The sequence below is a fragment of the Amblyomma mixtum genome, chromosome 3 (genome assembly GCF_055824585.1).
Source record: "Amblyomma mixtum isolate Tamu chromosome 3, ASM5582458v1, whole genome shotgun sequence".
Classification (NCBI taxonomy): domain Eukaryota; kingdom Metazoa; phylum Arthropoda; class Arachnida; order Ixodida; family Ixodidae; genus Amblyomma; species Amblyomma mixtum.
In genome coordinates this window covers 288,897,175-288,909,336 of record NC_143014.1, presented here as the reverse complement: position 1 = coordinate 288,909,336, position 12,162 = coordinate 288,897,175, and the positions used below count along the sequence as shown (strand labels likewise).

General features: G+C 46.4%; 1 protein-coding gene across 1 annotated transcript in view; it reads right to left on the bottom strand.

The window, feature by feature from the left end:
- The window catches only part of LOC149355114 (DNA (cytosine-5)-methyltransferase 3B-like), a 139,503-nt gene that overhangs the window by 15,612 nt on the left and 111,729 nt on the right, over positions 1-12,162 (bottom strand). Inside the window, exon 17 of the mRNA XM_089577599.1 lies at positions 10,406-10,524. Coding sequence (XP_089433725.1) covers positions 10,406-10,524 — 119 coding nt within the window. The remainder of the gene's footprint in view (positions 1-10,405; positions 10,525-12,162) is intronic.

The window sequence follows — 12,162 nt, the reverse complement described above, 5'->3', positions numbered from 1 at the left end:
ATTTTTCATCTATCTTTGTTGCTTGCAAAGTGGGTAATTAATTTCGACTAATTATAGTTAAGCGCATTACAAAAATAGTCTTGACTTGGTCCACACAATAGCGAGCAATATGCATTGGTCGCACTGTCTTAGAATGCCGCAGAATATTTCTAAACCCTGGCTAAAGTTAGCTGGGACACCCTATATATGTTTGCTGACCTGCGCAGATGCCACCTTACAAGGGATTTTGGAAATGAGCACACAGGAAGTTAGCAGATGAAGTGTGAAAGAAAATTTATCTCTCTATCGTAGACAGCAAGGGAAGTATCACTGACACAATCTTCGCCCGTTTTTCTGGTGAAATAAGCCGCCAATGTTTCACAAGCAGTTTTCTGCTGACTTCTGCATTGGATTCTTATGCAACGAAAGCACAGTGGTCTACATGGTGCGTGCGTTCATTATTAGCAAGATACACTGCGTGCTCTCCGAGTCGGCCATTCACACATTGTTCCGTCAGGCAGATGTACAGAGTCGTCCAAAATATGTGCGAACACGGCTCAGCGTGGCCACACATCGAAGTGAAGTGGCGCAGGCACACAGAAGCCTGGGGACGGTGCTTTGTGCCGTCTGCTTGAGTGCAGGAGCTCACTGTGCTTGCTTTGCTGTGAACCGCACCTAACTGACTGCATGGTTACGGCATCCAAGCGCACCGCAATGGCACTGCGGAAAGGACATTCACTATTTGTAGTGTGTACAAGTGAGCGGCCGCTCATCTCAGCACTACAATCTGAGCTAACTAAACATTAGTTTCAGGGCTGGATTGGCTTGGTTTACCATAACATCCGAAATCGACTCAGGTTATGAGGGACACCATAGTAGAGGGCTCCGCACAACTTTGACCACCCAGGTTTCTTTCAGTGCACAGTCATCGCACAGTAGGCGGGCCTCAGGCATTTCGCCTCCACTGAAATACGACCACTGCAACCGGATCGAACCCGTGTCTTTCGGGTCAGCAGCTGAGCGCCATAACCACTCAGCCACCGCAGTTGCTAGACGTGTTGTATGGGGTTGCACCTTTGCCTTCGCTTCTTGTTTCCGATAAAAGGTTGTTTTGCTTCGCCATGATGGTGTGTTTAACGCAATAGTGTTAACAGCCGCGTATTGCAAGAAATCCGTAGTCAGTGTTGTCAACGAAAAATTGGCTGTGGTTTGACCAATGGCCATCCAGAGTAGAATTGTGGCGGTGGCACCTCTGAGTCACCCGCGTAGCGGGAGCAGATTCCTACTAAATACCTAGTCCTCCATCTTGTTTAATGATAAAAGAAAGGTTTATGGGAGTTTAACGTACCAAAGCGACTCAGGCTATGAGCAGCGTCGTAGTACAGGGCTCTGGAAATTTCGACCACCTGGGGTTCTTTAACATGCACTGACATCACACAGTACATGGGCCTCTGGAATTTCACCTCCATCGAAATTTGACCGCCGCGGCCGAGATCGAACTTTGGGGTCAGCATCCGAGTGCCATAACCACTGAGCCACTGCGGCAGCCTGATAAAAGAATGAGCCACATGCATAAGAAAAACTACACGACTGAATAAACGCATTCTGATTTCTTTTCAAAATGATTACAAATTTTCTTGGATTTCCATAACTTCTGTAATGAAACTGGAAATCGCACCAAGTGATCTGCCAGCTCCTTCGCGATGAACTGATCGTGTGACGACTGCGACAAAGAAAAGTGTGCTCGATGCCATCTCTGTGCACATGACATCAGCAGCTGCTTTAATAAAGCAGCTGCTTTAATAAATAAAATAAATATTTGCTCTGATAGCCCCGTCACTAGCAGAATGTGGCCAAATCACTAGAATGGCCAGCCGCAGTGGGAGACCAGAGTCCGATCACGGCTATGCAACCTCGTTTCAATGGAAGGGAAAAGCAAGGCTCCCCTTCCCCGTGCTGAGCAATGTCAGTGCATGTTAAAGAACCCAAGGTGGTCTAAATTACTTGCAGCCCTCTACTGCTCTACTATACTCAAAGCCTGCATCACTTTATGACATTAAAACCTACAAACCAAGCCAAACCAACCCTGAGACAATACATGCATTTAACTTCGTATGCGCAACTAACGACATGCTGCAGTGAGTGAAGTGCACTTTCCCGCAGTGCCGTCGCGGTGCACACGGGCGCTGTAAGCATGCAGTGAGTTAGGTGTGCTTCCCAGCAAAGCAAGCACGGTGCACTCCTGCACTGAAGCAGACGACACGAAGCACCGTCTCCAGGCCTCTGTGTTCCTGCAGCTCCGCTTCGATATGCGGCCAGGACGAATGTACTGGCGCTCCGCCATGGCTCCGCAGAGCGCGGCCACACTGTGCCGTGTTCGCATGTATTGTGGAAGACCCTGTATGAGTTACCACAAGACATGTGTTACAAAGGGCTTTATAAAGAAAGAAAAATAAAAGTGCCCAGCCCGCACCGCTAGGTTACCGCCAGGACAGGAGGATCTCGTACAGGCTTACCACAACTGGTACTCCTGTTCGTCCATGCCATCGTGCGCTCTAGCCATGTGCATGCAAGCCGCTGCCGCCCGCATACGAGGTGAAACCAGTGACTATGAGTGACATGGTGCTCTGTCAGCGATTTCGTCGCACATGAATTGACCTTAACTAAGTTGGCACCGAGTGTCAACAGGTGTCCACCTTTCACTTCTCCGCAGCGATTTTTTCCTCATTGTTTAGGTTATTGCGATGCATAACAAAACGTGCCTTCACAACTTAGCGGGAGCACATAGGGTGTTGTAATACTCTTTTCAAGTTTGTCGGCTAGAAAAGTGGGCACAGCGACGTCTAGTTCCCGAACAACCTGGTATCGAAAGGTCAGCTTGCACATGCATGTCCTCTCTTGCATGCAGCCTGCCTAATCGCTCGCTTCCTCTCGATGCACTCTTCGATCGTAGTGAGTTGCGCGAGATGGCACTACTGTACAGACGCCACAATGTTTTGCGCTGCCCCAGACACTTCCCGCACGGGCTATCTTGCTCCATGCTCTGCTCCCGTGGTAGCTGAGGGCTGCTGCGTCATTATCGCTGGTGGTATGAAGTTTTTGGACTCATGAACGATGTGACGGCTTGCCTGTTGCGTTAGGAATAACCGACGCAAGACGGTTTATGTAGGATGTTGACACAGTTTATTGGCTACACTTACAACTTTAGTTATACATGCAACATGCGTTCCAGCACTGCTTCTTTGTAAGCAGCAGATAAGTAGCTGTCTTCTACTTTCGCAGAATTTCTTAGTCAACTCACCGCTTTTATTCTCCGGAGGGGGGTGGGGGGCAAGTAGTGCTCAACGCCATGCTGTCCATTCGTGACCCCCTTGTCCTCCACCCAAGCCCGAGATTTAGCAAACTTTTTTAACGAGCTCACCCACGATGTGTCACTAATAGCATACTAGAAGGTCATGGACACTTATTCCAGCATGTATCAGACATCTTTAGTAGGGAAAATGACCCCAATAAAGGCGGTCAATTTTTTTACACTCCCTTTCTGTCTGCGTGATGGATATCCAAAAATTTCATACCACTGGCGATAATGATGCAACAGTCCTCAGTTACCGCGGCAGCAGAGCACGGAGCAAGATCATCCGCACGGGAAGCATCTGGCAGCGCAAACGCCGTGGCCTCTGTACAGTGGCACCATCTCACACCACTCGCTACGATCAAAAATTGTATTAGTGGAAGCGAGTGATTAGGCAAGCTGCGCAAAAGACATGCATGCGCAAGCTGACCTCTCGACATCAGGTTGCCCGGCAATATATGGCCCTGATGCGCATTTTCAAACCGGAGCTGTGGTCCATTTTATTCTGTCCTCGACTGTAATAGTGAACAAATAGGTTGTGCCTTACATGCAAGACACGTGTACTCGAGAGGGACAAAAGTGGTTTTCCCAGACCACACTCGTCCTAGCATTTCATTGCAACAAGACATGTACTAGAAAATATGGAAAGAATTTTTACAAGGATAACCTTTCGGTTTTACACATCGGAAGAGCAGGGAAAAAATGCACCACTTCCCTTGAAGACCACAAGTGAAAAATCGCAGCTTTTTGCGATTTTAAAATAGATCATTTGCTCCACTCCATGTAGCAACACTTGGTACGGTGCAAGGATTTAGTGAAGAGATACTGAGATCTCAATGTCATTAGGGTACCTCCACTGAAACGTCAGCAAGAGTACAAAGTACTTTGTCAAAGCTGTACCCTTTCTGCAGCATTCTGCTATTCAAAAGTCCGGTCGCAAAACCAGCTTAAAGACAGCCAGTAGTGCTTTGATATCATAAGCCATTTTTACTGCCCAAACCGCAGCCACTTAGGGTGGCGATGTGAATGCTTTTTTACTGCAACAAGCTGCCTTATGGCATAAATAACGGCATTAACCGTACACAAAATTCCCAGAGTAATTCAAGTAGTGTCCTATAATGAGGTCCCCAGGTCCAACCTTCCAGATACAAGCGTTAGCCAGGGGACTGTCTGTAATAATTAGAGCAGATACTTCTGCCAGAAGGCACGGAAGAAGGAGGATGAGGAAGAACGAACTGGAATCATTGAAAGTGGCATGGAAGCATGCCGGCCAAGCCCAGGTTACCACATGGCTGAGTGCGACATTCAGACTTAAAGGTGCACTGAAGAGGAATCTGAACTTGTCTTTTTGCCGCGAGAACTCGATCTACACGTTCCGAGCTTTCTTAGAAACTTCCAATTTATTGCCCTGTGTGGCCGATTTCCCCAATTAAATCAAATTAACGTCCGGCTCCCGCCTTTTTTTTTTAATTCTCCCTCGAACGGTGGGCGGAGTCGACCAACGCGTAGAGCGCCTTTCACCCAGTCCCGTGGCGGCTTGCTGCTCTGCCATCGGCGGAGTAATACGTAGTAGTCCGTAGTAGCAAATAGACCACGCGTATTTTTATTTCTTCGGGCTTTTTTTGCGGCTATATTATCTGCGAATGAAACTATTTATTCATAGAAACCTAAAAACAAAATAAAGCGAAAGCATAGCCTCCACAGGACTGGTTGAAAGGCGCTCCACGCGCTGGTCGACTCCGCCCACCGTACGAGGGAGAATTTAAAAAAAAGGCGGGAGCCGGATGTTAATTCGATTTAATTGGGGAAATCGGCCACACAGGGCAATAAGTCACTGTTTCTAAGAATGCTAGGAACGTGTAGATCGAGTTCCCGCGGCAAAAAGACAAGTTCAGAATCCTCTTCAGTGCACCTTTAATCTTCGGTGCAAGAGAGAAGCTTCCAGAAAGGCGGGGACGCTTCGGAAAGAGGAGGTCTCATTCTATTCTCTTCAGATCTATCCCTCAAGAACATCAGCAATGCGAACACAAAAAGAAAGTCGAATCCCTTCATGCATGTTGATGGGCACATCGACTTATCTATCGAGGTTCAACTGAAAACGGAGGCGAGACTCCTGCGCAACAGTGGACACGTGTGAGCTGCTTCACCCTTTTGCTGCCTTTTTTTTGCGTCAACGGGGATTATTAGAAAAAAAAAAATTGCAGGCTCCTTTTTGAGGAGTTGATACTGTAATACATTTTTTTTTTCCGGATGCTTAAGACCCATCAGCCACACGAAAAAATAGGCACTTCGACTTTCCACTAAGAATTCTTAGAGGTGAGCGAAACCTGACCTCTAAAACAACTTACTCCACCCTGGGGTCGCACTGCAGCACTCTGCCTTTCTTCGAATACCAAATAGAGATGCAGGCAATGGTTTCAAGCTGTGCCCTGCCATGCGTCAGTCTTGAGGGACCTGTGCAGTGAGCACAGTGTGTTTATTGTGAACAGCTGCTGTTCAGAGGAGAGACATACTTCTACCCAGGGCGTCGAACCGGAATTTTTTCGGGTTCAGTTCAGGTTCGGGTTCACACCTTTCGGGTTCAGTTCCGGGTTCAGCAGCAGAGCGGTATTCCATTCCAGTTCAAACCGGTTCGGACAGTGCTGAACCAGTTCAAACGGGTTCAGGACAAATAAAAATTTAGAACGTAGATGGGTTTTAATCAACCTTGCTATGCTGGTTACTTTTTTCTGCCCATCGATATACAGAATAAAATTGCAAATTTTTTTAAAATGTGAGATGTTCTCACTTTACCAACTTTATTGTCTGCGGCAAAAAGATGAATTTAAGGCAAGAGCCGCAAAACGAAATGAACTCGAAATTAATGTATGTCGGCTGTGTACACTATAATCTGTCTGATTGGGTATAAGGTGAAAAGCCGCTGGATTTTGTATCTACAAAACCCTCCAGCTTGAGCAGTTTCGGAGAACCCATTGTGCGAGTGATTGGTAATCCTGAAGCTCGAGTCAGACGGGAATTACTCGTACGCAGTGCACTTACACGGGTGCTGACATGACCGTCGCACACGACCTCTACGTTCCCGCACACTATTGAGGAACGAAGCTGTCATCTATCGGCACCTGTATACAGACAGGCAGACACCTCTCCGTCACACCGAAACCGACTTGCCAGTCGCCCCCCTCGTCCTTTCCTGCAAGGTAAGAGAATATGCGAGAACCCTTTAATCGCCCATCCCCCACCAAACGAGAGCCTCTTGGGAGCACTGGCTCTGCTTATCCAGAGCTTACCAAGCATTTTTATTTAAATCACCTCTTCGATATCACCTTTGTGACTGTTGTTATATATCGCGAGCCCCTACAGCTCAGTACCTTCAAAAACACAGCTAATCGTGCCTTCTCGCTAGTACAGTGAAAAACTTACGACTTTAGACTATTATGATGACGTCGACCTATGATGACATCGACGGGTGCTAGCGTGCGCGTCGGAAGCGGGGTCCAGTTTTCAACAATCAGAGGACCGCGGGGCTCTAGGGGACTCTTTTCTTTACGACTGAAAGCTCTTTCAGGCTCCCCCAAATTTTCTCGGAATCCTTACAGCTCCCTAACCATCTTTTGTTCACGGATTGACATATTTTTAGTCGGCTCGCGAGGGGAAGCGAGCCAGCACCAGGAGCATGGAGACGCATGCCCCTTTTCGATGCTCGTTGCGACGCGTGCTGATCATGCAGGCGCTCTGCGCACACACCGAAAAGCGCCGACGGAGTTGGGCCTTTACTGCGCTTGCGCCGCACTCTTACCGCGGCGGTGCGTGCAGCTGCACTCGCTTGTCAGGGTGATCGTGAGCTTTCGCTCGCTTGTCAGATGCTTAATAGATGAAGAGGTGGATTGCAAGTGTATGCACTCAGGACGGCACCAGCAAAGGTTACGAGTAGCTATGTCGACGGATCCTGAAGTCGTGGCATAATACAACGCCAACCGATAATGTGAGAAGGAAGCGAGGAGGGCCTAGCATGCGGATGAGACACCCGAAGAACGGCTGGCTGAAAGACGTCAAGAAGCGGAGAAACAACAACGAGTCATGAACGAAGCCTGCTCAAGAACAGCCGATAGAAACCAAGTCAGAGAGACAGAATAACCACGTCATTCGTCTCAGGTCTCAGCAAATTTGTAACTGCAATGAAACAGTTTCACAGAAATTCACGAACAACCCATTCGGCAGCGTGTGAGAACGTTTTGGGTACACACTCAGTTTAACCAGGCTAAAGCATCAGCAATTTTTTTGAATATGCGACAGTGCACACGCGTTTTTGCATTTTGCCTCCATCGAAATGCGGCCCTCAAGGCCAGGATTGAATCCGCAGCTTTGGATCAGAAGCCGAGCTCAACAGCCACTGAGGCATTTTTTTTCCTTTATTGCGCCACTCACGCATCGTGAGGGGTTTTATTTAGCACTTGCTGTCGGAGACAACGAATGGTTAAAAAGTAAATGTTGCACTATCCACTGCGGTGGCTAAGTGTTTAGGGCGCTCTGCTGCTTATTCGGTGTACCCGGGTTCGAACCTGACGGCGTTTCGATGGAGGCAAAACGCAAAAGGCACGTGTGTGCTGTGCAATGTCAGTGCATGTTAAAGACCTCTAGTAGGTCCAAATTATTCCGGAGCCCTCTCCTATGTCAACCCATTCTTTCTTTCTTCTTTGACTCCCACCTTCATCCCTTCCCTTACGGCACGGTTGAGGAGTCCATCAAGAAGTGAGACTGTTACTACGTCATTTCCTTTCCTCAAAAACCACCACAACAACGTTGTTGAGTACTTGTGCTAATGTTTCCTATATTTATGGTAAATGGCACAATGAAACAGAAGGTATTCTTAATTGGCGTTTACAGTACTATGCACAACTAATTTCATTGCGCGTTTCCTTCTTTCAAATGATACCCTAGGTAATAGAATACCTGGATCACCATGTCGTGTTTGCCTACGGCCGCTGAATAATTTAGAAAAGAATTTATTCTCTGATCCTGTTTCGGTTTCATCAACTGAACGATGCTGTAACGTGCAGTTGAACTTTAGGTCCCATGAGGAGCGGAAAAACTGTGATAAAAACACTGATACGTTGTTTTCACAAACTACTGCACATAAACCAGCCAGCTTCATAGGCTAGAATTACAACTAATAACATATTAGCCCTCATATTGCCGTTTGTTTTCGTGCCTCGTGTAATCTGATTTCAACTACACGTCACAGCCACCACTCTGTTGATAAAACCAAAAGAGTGTCAAGAAGAAATTCAAATAAAATTTATTTCTTGGTTTTAGGGAAATACCACGATGTGCTCCATGTGCACCAATGTTGAAAGCATCACTTGAAAGAAGAAAACACGCAAGCAAAAATTTGGTGTCTAAGTTCTTCATCGCTTTAGATCAGTGCCAACAATCTGATTAAAACCATACGCAAACAAAGGGGGAAGAGTAATAACTCAAGATTTCACATATACCTGAGGTGCAATGCTTTAGAATTGGTGCTAGTACATTACAGAAGCGTCAGTTAGGCTTCTTCCCAGACACCAGACTTCATTCAATTTTCTTGTTGCATATACTGGGCGCCATTTTCACACTTTCTAGCGCAGACAACTTGGGATGGGCAAACATACGCGCTAGACTATTTCATTTTGTCTGAAAAAAAAAAGTGTGCTGGGTGTGCAAAAAAAAGTGGGGCTGCACCGAGTCCTGAACCAGTTCGAAACGGTTTCTTCGAATCGTTCCGGTTCGGTTTGGTTCCGGGCGAAAATTCGGGTTCGGTTCTGGGTTCAGGTTTGGTTCCAGTTCAACACCCTGCTTCTACCTTTTTGAATGAAGGCATCCATACGCCTCTTCGACGTGGCATATGGCGCCAGGACATGAACTGGTAAAAATCCAGACCCATTAACATGGCAGAAAGTAGAACGGATACGGCCTGTTTGAATGGCATTTTAAACAACTGAGGATCTTCGGTGTAGGGCGACACTTTTGGTATTTAATAAGAAAAGCCGCTATCGTGCAGCGCCATCAGCCATGGTACTTCGAGGCTAAAACATCTTTCAGGTGATTGGTAAAAAAAATTCTGCGTGTGTGTCCTGCTTCAACCCTTTTCATCACGGTATACCGTATAATGCAGAATATAGGTCGAGGCGGAATATAGGTCGACCCCCTTACCTTGAAGCAAAAAAGTCAACATAAAAATTATGAGGCACAAAACTTCCGTTTTATTCACTGGTGCCACCAGACTCGTTGCCTCCTCATTCGTCCGAGCTGTCTGAGCTCTCGTCCAAAGACGACTGCTTTGCGGTGGCTGCGTCCCACAGCATGTCGTCCTCGGTACCGTCCAAAGAGTTGCTAATGCAACATTTCTTGAATGCCCGCATACCTTGTCTTCGAGCTCAGGGTGCACCGCGCGGCGCCCGCGAAAGGTCGCCTTCCACGCGTTTCAGGCAAACAGCTTGATTTTCTGCGCCCACCAGTACCGGACGCTCTTCTCCGAGACGCCAAAGTGTCGCTGGGCGGACATGTTCCCATACTCTTCGGCGAATTCGATAACTTTTTTTTAAATGCTGTGGTGAACTGATGTCGAGTACCGGTACTCATTTTGTGGGCTGTCACGAAATTAATACGTTACAACACCAAGAACGATTACCGCCGTCAACGTTTGGCCGCGTCAGTCGACAAAGAGGAAGGAAAGAATCGTCAACATGGAAGCGATAACGGTGCGGATGCCAAAATGTCCGCGGCTCACACATGTTGCCAGATGACTATTCAGTTTGTGCCAAAGGCCGGTATAGAAGTCGAGGGGTGACCTTTTGGTAATATTTTTCAAAAAAACCTCGACCTATATTCCGCACTATAAGGTACTAATAGCCCACCTTAGCATGCCTTAACTCTCTCTGGTGAAGTTTATAGTAAGTCATACATCGTGAAACTGTCACAGTAACTTTTTTCTTAATTACAAGCTGTCGTTCAAATAGTAATGTATTGCAGCTCTGATGTTCACATGGCAGCATCAAGGCAAGAGCAAGTGACACATTTATGACACTGAGTGCTCACTCTTCCAGCTCCGTGGTCCACAGCACGTCCGCTTGGCCGTTCATCATGACGGGCAAGATGCCATTTCTAGTTGGCCGCAAGGAGTTTGGATTTGTGGTCACTGTACGTATTTTCTTGACCTTGAAAAAAAAAATAAAATAAACATGCGCATTAGAGCATTTCCTCACACATAAATTTTTGTTTTCTATCAGTACGAGCCAAGAGGTTAGCCCAACGTGCCGGTTAAAGTTTCTTGGTAAACTAATGCGGCGCAACTGTCATGCACCCTTTAGGTGGTCATATAGGCAGGGAAAAAAGTATCTAGGACGTGCGAGCCACAAAAGAAGCCGGTAATTTTATTTTTAGCTGCCGGATCGAGCCCACCTTGTGGAAGTTGAAGTCAAAGCCACACTCTTCAATCTGTGGTAGTGAAATTGTTTTACCACTGACGAACATGGCGCCTATGGGTCTAAATCTCTTCCCGAACGTCCCAGAAACTTTTGTCCCCGATAGTACAAACAGTAGCAAGCAGCTGTGTGAGAGCTGCACCCATGCCAGAAAGCAGAGCCCATAGCTCTTCAGTCAATTAAGCAGCAGCCAGATTATCTGTAAAAAGACAGTCTTGCACAACTTTTCTTTCAATGCAATTTTGTAACACAAAACTTGTGTGCATCAGTGCAATTGAGTAACTTTTTTTTCTGTATGCCAACTATCACAAGACAATACCAATGTCTTTCATTGCAACAGGTGCATCCTGCAAAAAATACTTGGTACACATTTGATAAATCATCACATCATTTGTGACCGTTTCTCACATAATCCTGGTACAAAAGGGACCCAGTGTGATTTTAGTTGACACGCAATGCCCCAAGACAAATGCCACACACTCGGGTACATAGCAATAGAGAAACGATTTTTCTCAGCAGTCTGAATACTTCCGACTGATGGGAGCATTTTTATTTCATTATATTAGACGATTCCAGTCTATATTTCCAAAGTCATTTTTACAACTCTGTAACGCAAGCATACAGACAATTATGTGAGCTACACTAGTTATATATATATATATATAACATCTGAAGAGAAAAAAGTCACCTTGGCAGCATGTTCTGCCAATATGCCGACGGAATTCATTAAGTTTCGCCTTCTGGGTAGTAACCTTTTATTAACAGAAGAAATTGAAAGATGTTGTTATAGAACAAAAGTCTGGGATGTTCTCGCGCAGAAGCATGCACTTTTCCAGATGCTCATCCAGCTGCAACATGGTTCCGCAACTCTGCATGGCGGCAATTTCACACAAAAAGCTACTAGGAGGTTTTCCAGGACAGATAACTCCATTCTGCTTACACTGTGGTTTATTTTTGAGATTAATGCAAAAAGTCCACCTACCCACGCAGCATTTAGCAGCACTTATTTATCATTAGTAGCTTATCAACATTCTGCAGAGGTAAGCGCTTTTTTTCCACTGCGTGTTGCTGAGATAAGCAATATACCGACAACCAGGTGTGGTGCTATTTTGTATCAAGTTGGGTTTCTGCTGGACTACAATTCAGTTAACCATTTTGGGACCCATTTCTTATTTGAGTTGTGCTAGTGCTGCAAACCTATATCCCCCTTAATTTTTGAACTGCCACCACAGAGTGTCCCCTGGGATAGCACACTGCTGGAAGCTTTTATTACATCTTTGCTTTAACCCAGCGATCATTTACCACCTCCGGTGCCTGCCATCACAATTTGTTCGCAGCGCGGGGGCACAGTTCTCTTCCCTAAAGCCCTTC